The sequence below is a fragment of the Saccostrea cucullata genome, unplaced genomic scaffold (assembly GCF_032062105.1).
Source record: "Saccostrea cucullata isolate Sc308-1 unplaced genomic scaffold, CSIRO_AGI_Scuc_v1 ctg841, whole genome shotgun sequence".
Classification (NCBI taxonomy): domain Eukaryota; kingdom Metazoa; phylum Mollusca; class Bivalvia; order Ostreida; family Ostreidae; genus Saccostrea; species Saccostrea cuccullata.
In genome coordinates, this window is record NW_026929628.1 from 204,307 (window position 1) to 221,414 (window position 17,108).

General features: G+C 34.6%; 3 protein-coding genes across 3 annotated transcripts; all 3 read left to right on the plus strand.

The window, feature by feature from the left end:
* The first annotated feature begins 6,834 nt into the window (after positions 1-6,834).
* On the plus strand, positions 6,835-9,936 carry LOC134281508 (uncharacterized). Its single transcript, XM_062763967.1, has 7 exons — positions 6,835-7,410; positions 7,668-7,848; positions 7,971-8,057; positions 8,165-8,221; positions 8,318-8,496; positions 8,591-8,794; positions 9,866-9,936. Exons 1-7 carry the CDS (start codon positions 6,939-6,941, stop codon positions 9,880-9,882), a joined length of 1,197 nt encoding a protein of 398 aa, XP_062619951.1. The 5' UTR covers positions 6,835-6,938; the 3' UTR covers positions 9,883-9,936.
* LOC134281517 (DNA polymerase III PolC-type-like) lies at positions 9,923-11,239 on the plus strand. The gene is made up of 4 exons (XM_062763972.1): positions 9,923-10,058; positions 10,144-10,287; positions 10,382-11,122; positions 11,235-11,239. The coding sequence occupies exons 1-4, from the start codon at positions 9,923-9,925 to the stop codon at positions 11,237-11,239; spliced, it is 1,026 nt and encodes a 341-aa protein (XP_062619956.1).
* Positions 11,240-12,202: 963 nt separating this feature from the next.
* LOC134281509 (uncharacterized) lies at positions 12,203-15,359 on the plus strand. Its single transcript, XM_062763968.1, has 7 exons — positions 12,203-12,833; positions 13,091-13,271; positions 13,394-13,480; positions 13,588-13,644; positions 13,741-13,919; positions 14,014-14,217; positions 15,289-15,359. The coding sequence occupies exons 1-7, from the start codon at positions 12,362-12,364 to the stop codon at positions 15,303-15,305; spliced, it is 1,197 nt and encodes a 398-aa protein (XP_062619952.1). The 5' UTR covers positions 12,203-12,361; the 3' UTR covers positions 15,306-15,359.
* Positions 15,360-17,108: the final 1,749 nt, after the last annotated feature.

Sequence of the window (17,108 nt, forward strand, 5' to 3'; positions counted from 1 at the left end):
GGAAATACTCCAGGAAATTACGGCAACTATTAAGTCTTTTTAAAGGAATATGTAACCCGTTCAAGGATTAATATTTCAAAAATGTAATTAATTTATTCATTTAAAAAACTAGCATACATAGGAAATAATTCATAATAACACAAAAACATGGATATACTAAAAAAAAGTTAACAAATGCAAATCTGCTACGTTAATGATTAAAGTAACATTCTGATTCAATCTGTTATACAAAATTATAAATTGATCATCCAATTGAAGTATTTAATAATTATTTCTTTTCCTGATTTCATAATTTCTGACAATAATTTTTTATTGTACAAGACATTTTTATTTCGAATAAAAGAAAATACCATATATAAAAATACACATCACTACATTGACATGATTGGACGAGCTGTTGTGAGTCATTTTGTTTCAGTGACATTTCAGTTTCCTTGCTTTCCTATTGGACATCTCCAGTATCTGTCTAATCACAGTCTTTGAAGTACAAATATTTATATCCCCACACTTTAAATATTTCATTTAACAAACATCCTCTTAATGAGAACACAGTTGTGTGCTTCCTTGATATAAAGCTGTGAAGAGTGCATTCCGAAATAATATAATCCCATTGAACACAGCAATTTACAAACAATGTGCAACTGTTCAATCGGAAGGATAAAAGACGATGTCTGTTTGTTTAAAACTTCAACTGGATGTTAGAAATTTTGAGCTTTTATGACAATAAATTTTAATAATCAGGTAGGTTAACTCTATAAGATATGCATTTATTTTCTAAAGAATGACGGGTTTTGTTTAATTAAGAAGTACAGTTTCTTAAAACCTTCAGAGGAAGAGCGGCTTTGGGTGCAATCGTACCTCCTTTAGGGAATAACTGTCATATTTTTAAATTTAATGTGATCGATCGATTGGCTTGCGTGATAATTTGCATAAACGTCGAATTCATAAAATTTTCACGCAAGCCAATCGATTGATCATCGTCATGAAATCGAAAAATCTGACATTTATTCCTTGAATTTACATGCTCTTGATTCCACCAATCCATGTGCTACAAGCCCTGCTTCTGTCTAGTTATCTGTCCCGCCCTGCACGTGATTTTTTTTAACCGTGCCTATTGAGAACCCGTACATTCAGAATAATATAAAGTACATTAACTATTTGTAATTCTATCTCGGACAAAGACATTGGAAATGTAAATATTTTTAAATAAATATATTCAAACTACAAAATAAAATAACAAAATAAATTGTTTTTTTTTATTTTTATATCTAAAATAATATCTGTGTAGATTTTATTTTTTGGAAGATACAGTATTTAAAATTGATTAATAGGTAAAATTTTTAACTGAAATTGCAATCAAATTTAAATAATTATTGATAAAAAAAATAAAAATGATTTGAAGTACCAAATTCAATAAATTGTTCGGAATACTGCAAACTTATATCTTATTTTTTAAAGAAAATAGGATTACTAAGAAATAGGTACATAAAGCACTGGAACATATTTGCATAGAATTTAAGAAACAAAATTATTTAGTTTTTAAATTTTAAAATAAGAGGATTATCATATATAACTGATGGGTTTGAATACGTGTACCGGATGTGGTAAATCCCTATGTTATTTAAAGCACGTTTGCTATACATACAATTTTTGGGCCGTCTTTCTACAATAAATTTTTAAGAAGAAGTGTAATACATTAATTACGCATTAAACAAGGTCAATTGGTAAAAATATTCAGGTAAATAGAGAAAATAATCATACTGTTCTCATTAAAAGAGAACTATAAGTCTTGAAGGTTTTGTGATAGAAAAGTTATTTTCAACAATTAAATTGATGTCTTTAAATTTAGACCTGTGCTCGGCACTCAGGCCCGTTGTGTAGTGGTGACTCTCTTTCGTGCCAGTTTCTACTGCGTCACGCGACTCGGTTCATAGGGTCTCATCCGAAGGACAAGTTTCCACGTTCTGTAGTGTGATTCGAACCCGCGACGTAAGGATCAACTTCTTACTATGCGACTCTATATGACAACTACTAAAATTTGGCTGAAGTAAAAACTGTTCGGTATGATAAGAAGGGGCTTTCCCTTGAAAATCATTAAAAAAAAAAGGGTTGAGTCTTACACTCATGGTGTAGGAAATAGTTTATTCAACATACAGTACAGGCAACGCGGATCCCGTATTAGACCGCGTCCCCTCCGCGGTGTATTAATCCTTTCCGCGTTACACCGTCGCGGGTTTTGATCGCGGTGCTACCTGAGACCGTGTTTACACCGCGGCGGGGCCAGCTACCGTTATTCTTCAGCTTAGATGTTCTTACCTGTAAAGTATTGTCGATTTTTAATCGTGTCGAAATGAGAGGGGGGGGGGAGAAGGATTACGACCACATTAATATTAATAGATTTATACCATTACATGGATTCTTCAAAAATTCATTTTTAAGTTTTATCAAATTGTTTAATAAAAAAAACGTCTTTCTTTTTTTTTTTTTTTTTTACCAAAGGTCACTCAAAAATAATTAATTCTCAAAAACGTCTGTTAACAGTAATACATGTACAGTATAGGATGAAATAAAGTCGAATAATTTATCGAATATATTAACTTAAAGTTTATTTTCAAAATCAATAATGCCACCACAAATGATCTTCAAATTGCTAAAAAGGTATAATTACAATTTAAAGAATGCCATGATATCGCTTCTCTTTATTTGCACTGTAATCCGGTGTTCACAATTAGCCCGTGCAGTTGCAGTTACATAAAGCTATATGTGTTTATTTATCTGCGAGATTATATCAGTCATTTGGTTTCATTTAGAAAAGTACCGTTACTTGTGTATACATGTCTGTTATAAATAATAGCATGGAAAACGATGATAGATAGTGATACATAATTACAATTAAATTTTAACAAAAGTATGGAAGGGAATTACCGCCAAAAGTCTATGTATCTTGCTTTTATTCTTATTCTGCCTACTTCTTTATGCTTTGTTATTATTATAATTATATGTCACTTTATTGTTTTCATATTCGTCTTCATTGCATTTCACTTTGACTTTTATCCTTCTTCATTTTGCCCTTACTTCTATGTTGCTTTATTCTTGTTAATTCATTTTACTTTCTTTTAAATTGATACAGTTTCTTAAATGATTATCTCAATTACGAACGTGAATTCAATCACACAAAGAATGAAGCATATTCAATGAAGACGAATACAAGTTGTCAAAATTTAGTGCCGCATTATAACGCTAGGTGGCAGGGGTGTTCGCTACGAGTGATGGTAAAACTAGGTAAGCAAACCCGGGCCGGGGTTATTAAGATTTTTCAATTTTCTGCCTTAATACTTTATCAATCGAACATCTGAAGGCCGAATCCGATCACCCGATCCAATGATGGAAACTCCATATTTATTTCCTCTGGGATAGCGGCCTCTTTTTTTAAACATGACTTTATATACCGGTACTTTACTGAATATGCTCATTGAAAGGCCGACCCACTTTTTGTAAGGGTAAGGGTCAAATAAGGTTAATGTAGTATGGTAGGGATAACATTTAAATTTGATACTATAGAAGAAGTTGAATCTAACCCAAAACCCACCCGCCCCCTTAATATGATTTCATTGGCATCGGAAGCAAAGTGAAAGTTGGGGCGGGAGGGGGTTAAGCGTAATAAATATTTTTTAGACCTTAAAAAAAAAAAAAACTTGACAAGCAAAAAAAAAGAGAGAGAGAGAAATGTCCACTGTCCACACACAAAAATCCTATATCGTGTGTGTGTGTTGGGGGGGGGGGGGGTGTTCAAATTTCAGTGCCAATTTCTTTTTTTCAAAACACCACCACTTTCCACATTTAAAACCTATGCTGCATCGAGTCCATGGAAAGTGTGTGTGTGGGGGGGGGGGGGGCTAAACCTACGCAGTAATGTTCAATGTCTATACTAAGTCTAACTTTGGGAAAAAGTGGGGGCCCCCTCTCTCTGCGGTTCCGATCGACGCCTATGTATTTTCAAGTTTGGACAATTTCCTTGGTTTTTTTGTTTTTTGTTTTTTTGTTTGTTTGTTTTTTTTTTTTTTTTTGCTTGTCAAGTTGTTTTCAGCGGATAGCTTGAATTTTCAAAACCGATGCTACGTCACAGTTCTCTCGCCTGAAAAAATATCACTCTACTAAAGTTATTTGTTGGATAATTGAATTCCCGTTAAACAGTTTAATTGACATAAAAATGTTAAATATTTTGATACTAGATGCCCCTTTATAAATTTATAAATTGAGTTGTTTTTCAGGACATTCCCAGGCTTGGATCTAGGAATTGAAGTTAGAGGGGCGCCAAAAGAAGGCAAGGGGTCTGGAGGCCGCCTTGAGGCTCCCAGTAGGTCAAGGGCCAAAGCCCTGGTGGGGGCTCAGGGGGCGAACCCCCGGAAGCTCCTGGGTTCTAGATATTTTGTAGGGTAAAAATGAGGTCTACCAAGTAGGCATATTTACATTTTCTAGACGAAACTGTGATTTATGTTAACTTTGACAATTTTAGGGGGTGGGGGCGCCGGATGCACCCCCTCCTTAAATCCGTCACTGGTTCCACTGAACTGAACTTTATTTCACGACAGATAGTAATTGCTCATGCGTGTGATTCTAGGGACGGGGCTTTGCAAAGGAGTGAGGAGTGTTATTGGTAGGCAAAGTTGGAACAAGGCAACACCTTAGGCATACTAGAAACTCCCCAGTCTTTTTTCATACATTAATATTTTATATTGAAATAGCACTTTTTAATAAAGAAAAGAAATATTTTTTAGTACGCACCGTATTATACATCAGCCAGGACTCAGGAGAGTTAAAATATCTTAAAACTTGAAAATTCTATATTTGGTGGTGGTGGGGGGGGGTTGTCAACTTTTTTTCAGTACCAAATATAACTCATATGTACATATGCCACTAAGTACATTTAACTACTTTAATATATGAATTGACTACATTGTATTAGCATGTGATTAGTACTGCAACAAAAAGTGTAAGGGATGGGGGCAACAAGCCTTTCGCTGAACTTTTCCAGTAGTAAAAAGTATGTTACGTTTAGGAAAATGTTTCGTGGCATCCTCCCCTCTACCGGTGAAACTTACCCCATAGGATGTCGTACAGACGGAAGTCAGTATATATATTGAGACTTGGGGGTATGATTGTATAACGTCCCTTTAAATTTGAGAATTTTTAACTCAAATGGAGAAGCCACCTCTTGCCGTTGGATAGCTGCAAATTTGTCCTATATACTCGGCACTTATAGCCATTGGGCAGTGGGGGATCTTTTATCGGGCCAGCACCTACTGCGATACGGGACCTCGGATAATACGCTCTAGATCTCATCCGAAGGACCGAACTCCACGTCCCATAGTGGGATTCGAACCCACGACGTATTGATTGACTCCTTACTACTGTGTTTCGTGACCAGAGAGCAGACGCCGTAACCACAGTGCCACGCGGGCGATTGCACCCGAGTGGAGGGGCATCCGGGGGGGGGGGGGGGGGGGGGCGGGGGCGGAATTCATTATCCATTTGTACTCGTGAAGGTTATCTATGTTAAACTAAATGGTTAAAATGATTAAATTATTAAACTAAGTTCATTTTGATTGGCTATTTCCTTGCGTAAGACCTTAAGCTCATTAACCACTATTAAAATGGTTTCATTTAAACATTTATTTATGTAGGACGTATAACTTTTCTTATAAAATTGAAAACGTTAACATATAAACATTGTTTTACGATTTAAAAAAATATTCGGGGGAGGGATTGGTATGAAGGGGGACGAATTGCTATATACAGCTAGATTTCCCACGGAAGACTAGCTATATATTGAAACTCCCCGGGGGAAGTCTCACTGAATAGTCTTCCGAAGGAAGCATCACTATGTAGTCAGTCTTCCAGGGGAAATCTTGCCATCTTCCGAGGGAATGGCATTATCGGGTACATACCTGAACTTATAACAAACATCATTTGAAAATTTAAGTTCGATTGATAAAGTATTAAGGCAGAAAATTGAAAAATCTTTAATAACCCCGGTCCGGGTTTGCTTACCTATTTTTACCAACACTCGTATAGCGAACACCCGGCCACCTAGCGTTATAATGCGGCACTAAATTCGGACAACTTACATTCGTCTTCATTGAATTTAGTGCCGCATTATAACGCTAGGCGGCATTGTTTACATGATTGAATTAACGTTCGTAATCGAGGTAATAGAGATAGTTTATTTAAAAAACAGTATCAAATTAAAAGAAAGTAGAATGTATCCACAAGAATAAAGCAACATAGAAGTAAGGACAATATAAAGAACGATAAAAGCTCAAGTGTAATGTAATAAAGACGAATACGAAAACAATAAAGTGACATATAATTACAACAATAACAAAGCATAAAGAAGTAGGCAGAATAAGAATAAAAGCAAGATACATAGACTTTTGGCGGTAATTCCCTTCCATACAAAAGACGCCTAAGTTTAGGAATACCATTGCTCCATTATTATGCGCTACACTATAAGACTATGAACTAAATATCGACGATTTTTTTTGGGGGGGGGGGGGTTATTGAAAATAAAATAATCACAGGTCATTCTATTCAGAATATCAATAATATCATAGCTAGTGTTTGAATGTATTTCTATTTTCTGCTCTTTTCGAAAATTACTAAAATCATGTCTATGAACATAAACAAATTTCAGATTTCTCCGGTTTAAGGTATCCGATCCACAATTCGCCTCTATGAAATCGGCCGACTTCGGAACATGTCGTACAAGATCGGAAAACTAAACGTTCCATATATTTTTTTTTTTTTAATTTACAAAAATACATTATTTATATTATTCTAAGTAAACGTTGAAACGTATGAATATGACTATGAAATAACCCAAGCTTTAAATTTAAAAATAACGCGCACGAGAATTCTCGAGACTGTCAATTTCCGTCATGGCGCCAGTGAAAAGAAGACGGAACAAACTCGGGCGGTTCAAAAGTCAGCCGGGAATACAGCCAAAAGTCAGTGAAAACAAAAAGAAAAATGTGATCGAAGAACATAATTATACATCAGAACATATTTGTACAAGTTTCAACGGCTGTGATGTATGCTGTCCAGGGCTAAGTAAGTTGAATGCAGCGAAGAAAATCAACACGAACAGTTTGAAACTAAAAGGAAGACGTATTGTGGAATTTAACATACTCATTGAAGGTCTTGCGAACTGTAAGAAATTTTTTTGTGGTCCTTTATTTCTTTCCCCTCAAACAGTAAAAGCAGAAATGAAAGTGGGACTTTCGGGGTATTTATATGTGCAATGTACCTACTGCGGTAATGTAAACAGAGTACCCTATGGGAAAAAACAGAAGAAGGTAAAAGGCAAGAGAGGAATGCCCAGCTTCTGCGTGAATACTAAACTCGGTGCAGGTAGTTATTGTTTATATATTTACTATATTATTATGTTTATTCACCAATCAAGGGCCCACGGGGGGCATGAACAATTTTTACAAAATGATAACATTGATTACAATTCTATATTAAGGATAATGTAACATGACTAGTGATTAAGTTTATAAAATTAAACAAAGTGAGCCAAGTTTCTTGTGATTTTTTTTACACTAGGATATAAAACTTCCATGTAGATAGATGGGTTTCTTATAAATTTATGAATTTCTTTTTGATAGCAATGATTGATTCAGTTGGTGGTCCACAGAGGATGAACAATTTTCTTGCAACACTCAATCTGCCAACAATTAATAATAAAAACCTTAAAGTTATGGAACGCAGAGCTGGTGAGATGATTGAGAAATTTGCAGATGAAAATATGAGAAATGAAAGTCAAAAGGCATTCAGAGAGGAAATGGGGTATGTATACTTGTATAAAATGTTATTATTACTAATGAAAGCATACTTTTGAATATTTATCTTCCTTTTATTTAATTTTTTGATGACTTTTTAAAATTCATTATATGTTTGGCTAATTTCAGAGAAGTTGCAGCACAGGAGATGGATTCAAATGCAGATTTTTATGATAAAGAACTTGGTGTCGCAATAATTGAAGATGAATTTGAAGGGTAAATATTTGAAGTTCGAGCATATAATATATTTGATTGAAAGAGTATATACTGTTTCCCAAGAATCATTTTCTTTTTTATTTTTAAAATCCATATGTTATTTGTAGAGATCCATCACTCATTGAAAAATGCAATATGGGAGCATTTGATTTACTGACTGAGAGGTAAATAAATCTGTATTTCAATTTGGGTACTATTTTAGCTGATAGTCACATACATCAAGAACCTATATAATATGTCAGTTGTAACCATGCTTTCAGTAATAGTACATCCCCTCAACTTCCTGCCAAACCAATGCCAGTAGTGAAAAAAGTTGGTGTTGACAGAACTGCATCAGCCAAAACAAAAAAGAAAATTATATTCCCCTCAAAGACACGATCAGGAATGACAGTAGCAGCTGATCATGCTTGGCAAAAGAGAGGTTATGACAGCTTAACAGGTATTTTGTTGAAACTATTCCAACATTTGTATAATTAATTATAATGCTTATGTAGATATGGGCTGTAACAAAATCATGTATTTCTTTGTAATAGGACATACTTACCTGATAAGTAAAAGGAACAAAGTATTAAAGACAGTTATCAAGCATCGGTCATGTGCAACATGCAAATGGTGGAAAAGAAATAGGCCAGGTCAGAGAATAAGGTCTCACAGATGTGTTTGGAACCACCGAGGCAGTGCTAAGATGATGGAGAGTGAGGCTGGACTACTTGCACTGAAAGAAATGACCAGTCAAGGTACACCAGTTGAGATTATTGAAGGTGATGGGGAAAACACTCTAATCGCCCGTCTAAAGAGTCAGTGTGGTCTGTCAGTTGTGAAAAGACTTGACAAAAATCATTGTGTTAAAAATATTATAAAAACTTTTTATGAACTTCGCAATTCGAAAGTGGTCAAAATTTCCAATCAGGTCATACAGCATTTAGCAAAGTGCATCAAATACATATTTGCGAAGAATCAAGGTGATGAAGAGGGAATGCGAGAAAATTTGGTAGCATTGGTTCCACATCAGTTTGGTGACCACAGCAAATGTCATGGGAGGTTTTGTGGGTATAAACGTAAACCTAATGAAACTTACATTCATAGAAGTTTGCCATATAAAGTACCGTTGCAGGATCCATTGTTACGTCATAGTCTTGATGAAATTTTTGCTCCAATCATTGCCAAAAGTGCTTCATATGTAGAATTAGGGTCAAGTCAGGCATGTGAACATGCCAATAGAGAGACATGTCTTAGAGTTCCGAAGCATCTCCATTATGGCGAAAGTGAGAGTTTAGATTTTAGAGTGAAAGCAACAGCAGCATATATTAATAAGGGTAGAAAGTACTTGTCAGAGGTATATTGTTCATGGTTCAGTTCTTTCTTTTCTGTTGTTTATTGAAATTTCTGGTGATACAAGTTGGAATTTTGAAAGGTACTTCTGTTCTTGTTATTTCTTGTTGGGATTGGTTGAAATGTTGACATTTGTTAATTTTCTTTGTTCTGCCATTCTGCGTTTACTTTTTCAGACACTAAAGATCTGGTATTGTTGAAGCACTAATATAATAACTTCTATTTATTACATGTTTACAATTACTGGGAATTTCCGGTAGGATATTACTTATGTGATAAATGTTTGATACAACATTTTGATGAAGTTACAACATATTTTCTGCATTTTTATCAAAATAACAATAAGACTCAAAAATAGGACACTAAGAATTTGTTGGGAAATAAAGATCATGACTCATGAGAAATTAAATTTAATCTATAAAAATTTACTACAATAATGTTGTGAACTCAAGTATTTTATTTTGTAATACATACAGACTTTCGTCAACAATGACCTGTCTCCTGGACACTTCTCCGAGTCCTATGCAGAGAAGATGGACGCTGACAGGATGAAGAGGATGGAGCGGGCCAGGTTACCAGAGAGAAAGAGAAGAAGGCTGACGTTGAAGGAAGAGAGAGCAACCTCAAAGGGAGGAAATGAAGCAATGGAAGGATTGTCCTATCAGTCTGGTTTGTCATTTTTCAGATGCAGAAATTTTCACAATTATTTTAGTATGTACAGTGTACAATATAAAAACATTTTTTTTTGTTTTAGAAATAGGACTTTCTGTCAATGATAAAGAAGATATAGAAAGTATCCCTGAGCCTGTGCCAAAACCAAGCTTTTGCTCCTCCACAAAGTTGAAGCACTGCCCTTCACCAAATGTTGTCATTTTAGATCTGGAAACCACTGGCCTGAGTAAATATTTTTTTAAAAATATTTATTTAAAATACTCTATGTAATCAGATAAGATTGGACTACCATAAAAATTTGCATCCATATTTTTTTTCAGTTCAGCATGGCATTGTGCCCCACATCACCCAGATTGCTGCTGTAAATAGGAATATAAAGGAGCAGTTCTCCAGATATGTGGCTCCAGACCTGCCCATTACACCAATGGCGGAAAAGGTCACCAACATAACCTGGAGTGGTGGAGTTCTATGTTACCGTGGTGAGCCAGTTGATTTTGTGAGAGTAAAGTCGGCACTGGAGGGTTTCTTGGAGTGGTTAGAGAAATTTCCCAGCATAGTAATGGTAGCACACAATGGCCGAACATTCGATTTTCGAGTATTATGCAGGGCATTTCATAGATGTGGTTTGCAAGAGAGATTTTGCTCTAATGTTGCAGCATTTTGTGACTCGCTTACTCTTTTCAGACAAAAGTACCCTAAACTTGATAAGTATAAGCAAGAATTTCTGGCACAGCATTTTTGTGGTCATACTTACAATGCCCATAATGCTCTTGATGATGTTGTCATGCTAGATGAAATTATTGAAGCAGGACTTATCTCTGTTTCAGACTTTAAAAAACATTCGTATGATACAGATTGCCAATTTCTTCAAGAAGAATTTAATTCTTGTAAATCAAAAAATGTTGCTTCACTTCGCCCTCTTATTGGTGAAAAAGTAATGAAATCCTGCACGGTAGAAAATATTGCTGGATCTGGACTGAATCTGGGTCATTTGAGACTGATATTCAAGAGAAGTGGTGAAGATGGACTGGTTAATGTGTTTTCTATGAAAAATAGTTTAGGTAAGGAAAACCAAGAGTCACATCAGACAAAAAGGTGTTGGGAGAATGTATTCCAAAACTGTGTGCATATTTTAGCAAATGATATGTTATTATGTGTAAAATTGTAAAATAGCTTAGGAAAGCCAAGAGTCACATCAGACAAAAAAGTGTTGGGAGAATGTATTCCAAAACTTTGTGCATATTTTAGCAAATGATATGTTATTATGTGTAAAATTGTAAAATAGTTTAGAGAAACCAAGAGTCACGTCAGACAAAAGAGTGTTAGGAGAATGTATTCCAAAACTATGTGCATATTTTAGCAATTGATATGTTATTATGTGTAAAATTGTATAATCAACGTCAAATGTCCATTCAAGCAATACAAACTTGGAACAGAGCAAACATTGATATATTAATATTTTAGACAGATATTTCTATGATTTATTAGCTTGAAATTTGAGAGAAATACATTTAGTGTTGTGAAAATATCAGGTTGAAACCGTAGAAAATTTGTTTACTTTACTTTCTCGAAAAGTTGCTTATGAGTTATCTCCCTTTGTGAGTTGTTGCCCCTGATGACCTATTTATTTTTAACTACTGTTGCTGCCCTATAGATTAAACACAAAAGAAAATATTGCTTCCAGTTATATAAGAGAATTATAAATTATTCAAATTAACCAAAATTGTTAATTTTTTAACGACCAAAAATGTGGGTTTTTTTGTATAATTTCACTTGCAGAAATTGTAAATGTTGAATTTTTTTTTGTTTTTCATGTATTTATATATAAATGATAAAATACAACAGGTATTTAAATTGACTTTTATTGTTTTTAATACATTTCTGTCATTTTATGAATGCTGTGAATCAAATTTTAAAAATTTTGAAAACATCCAGAGTTATCTCTCCTTATGAGTTATCACCCTTGATGACCTAGTTTTTGTATCCCCCATGGGGTGATCATCAATACTCAATAAATAAATCATATGCTTTCCATGTATCAATTTTTATTGAATTATGGATCGGATACCTTAAGGTATCCGATCCACAATTCGCCTCTATGAAATCGGCCGACTTCGGAACATGTCGTACAAGATCGGAAAACTAAACGTTCCATATATTTTTTTTTTTAATTTACAAAAATACATTATTTATATTATTCTAAGTAAACGTTGAAACGTATGAATATGACTATGAAATAACCCAAGCTTTAAATTTAAAAATAACGCGCACGAGAATTCTCGAGACTGTCAATTTCCGTCATGGCGCCAGTGAAAAGAAGACGGAACAAACTCGGGCGGTTCAAAAGTCAGCCGGGAATACAGCCAAAAGTCAGTGAAAACAAAAAGAAAAATGTGATCGAAGAACATAATTATACATCAGAACATATTTGTACAAGTTTCAACGGCTGTGATGTATGCTGTCCAGGGCTAAGTAAGTTGAATGCAGCGAAGAAAATCAACACGAACAGTTTGAAACTAAAAGGAAGACGTATTGTGGAATTTAACATACTCATTGAAGGTCTTGCGAACTGTAAGAAATTTTTTTGTGGTCCTTTATTTCTTTCCCCTCAAACAGTAAAAGCAGAAATGAAAGTGGGACTTTCGGGGTATTTATATGTGCAATGTACCTACTGCGGTAATGTAAACAGAGTACCCTATGGGAAAAAACAGAAGAAGGTAAAAGGCAAGAGAGGAATGCCCAGCTTCTGCGTGAATACTAAACTCGGTGCAGGTAGTTATTGTTTATATATTTACTATATTATTATGTTTATTCACCAATCAAGGGCCCACGGGGGGCATGAACAATTTTTACAAAATGATAACATTGATTACAATTCTATATTAAGGATAATGTAACATGACTAGTGATTAAGTTTATAAAATTAAACAAAGTGAGCCAAGTTTCTTGTGATTTTTTTTACACTAGGATATAAAACTTCCATGTAGATAGATGGGTTTCTTATAAATTTATGAATTTCTTTTTGATAGCAATGATTGATTCAGTTGGTGGTCCACAGAGGATGAACAATTTTCTTGCAACACTCAATCTGCCAACAATTAATAATAAAAACCTTAAAGTTATGGAACGCAGAGCTGGTGAGATGATTGAGAAATTTGCAGATGAAAATATGAGAAATGAAAGTCAAAAGGCATTCAGAGAGGAAATGGGGTATGTATACTTGTATAAAATGTTATTATTACTAATGAAAGCATACTTTTGAATATTTATCTTCCTTTTATTTAATTTTTTGATGACTTTTTAAAATTCATTATATGTTTGGCTAATTTCAGAGAAGTTGCAGCACAGGAGATGGATTCAAATGCAGATTTTTATGATAAAGAACTTGGTGTCGCAATAATTGAAGATGAATTTGAAGGGTAAATATTTGAAGTTCGAGCATATAATATATTTGATTGAAAGAGTATATACTGTTTCCCAAGAATCATTTTCTTTTTTATTTTTAAAATCCATATGTTATTTGTAGAGATCCATCACTCATTGAAAAATGCAATATGGGAGCATTTGATTTACTGACTGAGAGGTAAATAAATCTGTATTTCAATTTGGGTACTATTTTAGCTGATAGTCACATACATCAAGAACCTATATAATATGTCAGTTGTAACCATGCTTTCAGTAATAGTACATCCCCTCAACTTCCTGCCAAACCAATGCCAGTAGTGAAAAAAGTTGGTGTTGACAGAACTGCATCAGCCAAAACAAAAAAGAAAATTATATTCCCCTCAAAGACACGATCAGGAATGACAGTAGCAGCTGATCATGCTTGGCAAAAGAGAGGTTATGACAGCTTAACAGGTATTTTGTTGAAACTATTCCAACATTTGTATAATTAATTATAATGCTTATGTAGATATGGGCTGTAACAAAATCATGTATTTCTTTGTAATAGGACATACTTACCTGATAAGTAAAAGGAACAAAGTATTAAAGACAGTTATCAAGCATCGGTCATGTGCAACATGCAAATGGTGGAAAAGAAATAGGCCAGGTCAGAGAATAAGGTCTCACAGATGTGTTTGGAACCACCGAGGCAGTGCTAAGATGATGGAGAGTGAGGCTGGACTACTTGCACTGAAAGAAATGACCAGTCAAGGTACACCAGTTGAGATTATTGAAGGTGATGGGGAAAACACTCTAATCGCCCGTCTAAAGAGTCAGTGTGGTCTGTCAGTTGTGAAAAGACTTGACAAAAATCATTGTGTTAAAAATATTATAAAAACTTTTTATGAACTTCGCAATTCGAAAGTGGTCAAAATTTCCAATCAGGTCATACAGCATTTAGCAAAGTGCATCAAATACATATTTGCGAAGAATCAAGGTGATGAAGAGGGAATGCGAGAAAATTTGGTAGCATTGGTTCCACATCAGTTTGGTGACCACAGCAAATGTCATGGGAGGTTTTGTGGGTATAAACGTAAACCTAATGAAACTTACATTCATAGAAGTTTGCCATATAAAGTACCGTTGCAGGATCCATTGTTACGTCATAGTCTTGATGAAATTTTTGCTCCAATCATTGCCAAAAGTGCTTCATATGTAGAATTAGGGTCAAGTCAGGCATGTGAACATGCCAATAGAGAGACATGTCTTAGAGTTCCGAAGCATCTCCATTATGGCGAAAGTGAGAGTTTAGATTTTAGAGTGAAAGCAACAGCAGCATATATTAATAAGGGTAGAAAGTACTTGTCAGAGGTATATTGTTCATGGTTCAGTTCTTTCTTTTCTGTTGTTTATTGAAATTTCTGGTGATACAAGTTGGAATTTTGAAAGGTACTTCTGTTCTTGTTATTTCTTGTTGGGATTGGTTGAAATGTTGACATTTGTTAATTTTCTTTGTTCTGCCATTCTGCGTTTACTTTTTCAGACACTAAAGATCTGGTATTGTTGAAGCACTAATATAATAACTTCTATTTATTACATGTTTACAATTACTGGGAATTTCCGGTAGGATATTACTTATGTGATAAATGTTTGATACAACATTTTGATGAAGTTACAACATATTTTCTGCATTTTTATCAAAATAACAATAAGACTCAAAAATAGGACACTAAGAATTTGTTGGGAAATAAAGATCATGACTCATGAGAAATTAAATTTAATCTATAAAAATTTACTACAATAATGTTGTGAACTCAAGTATTTTATTTTGTAATACATACAGACTTTCGTCAACAATGACCTGTCTCCTGGACACTTCTCCGAGTCCTATGCAGAGAAGATGGACGCTGACAGGATGAAGAGGATGGAGCGGGCCAGGTTACCAGAGAGAAAGAGAAGAAGGCTGACGTTGAAGGAAGAGAGAGCAACCTCAAAGGGAGGAAATGAAGCAATGGAAGGATTGTCCTATCAGTCTGGTTTGTCATTTTTCAGATGCAGAAATTTTCACAATTATTTTAGTATGTACAGTGTACAATATAAAAACATTTTTTTTTGTTTTAGAAATAGGACTTTCTGTCAATGATAAAGAAGATATAGAAAGTATCCCTGAGCCTGTGCCAAAACCAAGCTTTTGCTCCTCCACAAAGTTGAAGCACTGCCCTTCACCAAATGTTGTCATTTTAGATCTGGAAACCACTGGCCTGAGTAAATATTTTTTTAAAAATATTTATTTAAAATACTCTATGTAATCAGATAAGATTGGACTACCATAAAAATTTGCATCCATATTTTTTTTCAGTTCAGCATGGCATTGTGCCCCACATCACCCAGATTGCTGCTGTAAATAGGAATATAAAGGAGCAGTTCTCCAGATATGTGGCTCCAGACCTGCCCATTACACCAATGGCGGAAAAGGTCACCAACATAACCTGGAGTGGTGGAGTTCTATGTTACCGTGGTGAGCCAGTTGATTTTGTGAGAGTAAAGTCGGCACTGGAGGGTTTCTTGGAGTGGTTAGAGAAATTTCCCAGCATAGTAATGGTAGCACACAATGGCCGAACATTCGATTTTCGAGTATTATGCAGGGCATTTCATAGATGTGGTTTGCAAGAGAGATTTTGCTCTAATGTTGCAGCATTTTGTGACTCGCTTACTCTTTTCAGACAAAAGTACCCTAAACTTGATAAGTATAAGCAAGAATTTCTGGCACAGCATTTTTGTGGTCATACTTACAATGCCCATAATGCTCTTGATGATGTTGTCATGCTAGATGAAATTATTGAAGCAGGACTTATCTCTGTTTCAGACTTTAAAAAACATTCGTATGATACAGATTGCCAATTTCTTCAAGAAGAATTTAATTCTTGTAAATCAAAAAATGTTGCTTCACTTCGCCCTCTTATTGGTGAAAAAGTAATGAAATCCTGCACGGTAGAAAATATTGCTGGATCTGGACTGAATCTGGGTCATTTGAGACTGATATTCAAGAGAAGTGGTGAAGATGGACTGGTTAATGTGTTTTCTATGAAAAATAGTTTAGGTAAGGAAAACCAAGAGTCACATCAGACAAAAAGGTGTTGGGAGAATGTATTCCAAAACTGTGTGCATATTTTAGCAAATGATATGTTATTATGTGTAAAATTGTAAAATAGCTTAGGGAAGCCAAGAGTCACATCAGACAAAAAAGTGTTGGGAGAATGTATTCCAAAACTTTGTGCATATTTTAGCAAATGATATGTTATTATGTGTAAAATTGTAAAATAGTTTAGAGAAACCAAGAGTCACGTCAGACAAAAGAGTGTTAGGAGAATGTATTCCAAAACTATGTGCATATTTTAGCAATTGATATGTTATTATGTGTAAAATTGTATAATCAACGTCAAATGTCCATTCAAGCAATACAAACTTGGAACAGAGCAAACATTGATATATTAATATTTTAGACAGATATTTCTATGATTTATTAGCTTGAAATTTGAGAGAAATACATTTAGTGTTGTGAAAATATCAGGTTGAAACCGTAGAAAATTTGTTTACTTTACTTTCTCGAAAAGTTGCTTATGAGTTATCTCCCTTTGTGAGTTGTTGCCCCTGATGACCTAT

Coding starts and splice junctions, on each gene's coding strand:
- LOC134281508 (XM_062763967.1), top strand. CDS start 6,939: ATGGCGCCAGTGAAAAGAAGACGGAACAAACTCGGGCGGTTCAAAAGT. Junction 8,058..8,164: donor ATTGAAGATGAATTTGAAGG/GTAAATATTTGA, acceptor TGTTATTTGTAG/AGATCCATCACTCATTGAAA. Junction 8,497..8,590: donor AGGTTATGACAGCTTAACAG/GTATTTTGTTGA, acceptor TCTTTGTAATAG/GACATACTTACCTGATAAGT.
- LOC134281517 (XM_062763972.1), top strand. CDS start 9,923: ATGGACGCTGACAGGATGAAGAGGATGGAGCGGGCCAGGTTACCAGAG. Junction 10,059..10,143: donor AGGATTGTCCTATCAGTCTG/GTTTGTCATTTT, acceptor TTTTTGTTTTAG/AAATAGGACTTTCTGTCAAT. Junction 10,288..10,381: donor TCTGGAAACCACTGGCCTGA/GTAAATATTTTT, acceptor ATTTTTTTTCAG/TTCAGCATGGCATTGTGCCC.
- LOC134281509 (XM_062763968.1), top strand. CDS start 12,362: ATGGCGCCAGTGAAAAGAAGACGGAACAAACTCGGGCGGTTCAAAAGT. Junction 13,272..13,393: donor GCATTCAGAGAGGAAATGGG/GTATGTATACTT, acceptor GGCTAATTTCAG/AGAAGTTGCAGCACAGGAGA. Junction 13,481..13,587: donor ATTGAAGATGAATTTGAAGG/GTAAATATTTGA, acceptor TGTTATTTGTAG/AGATCCATCACTCATTGAAA.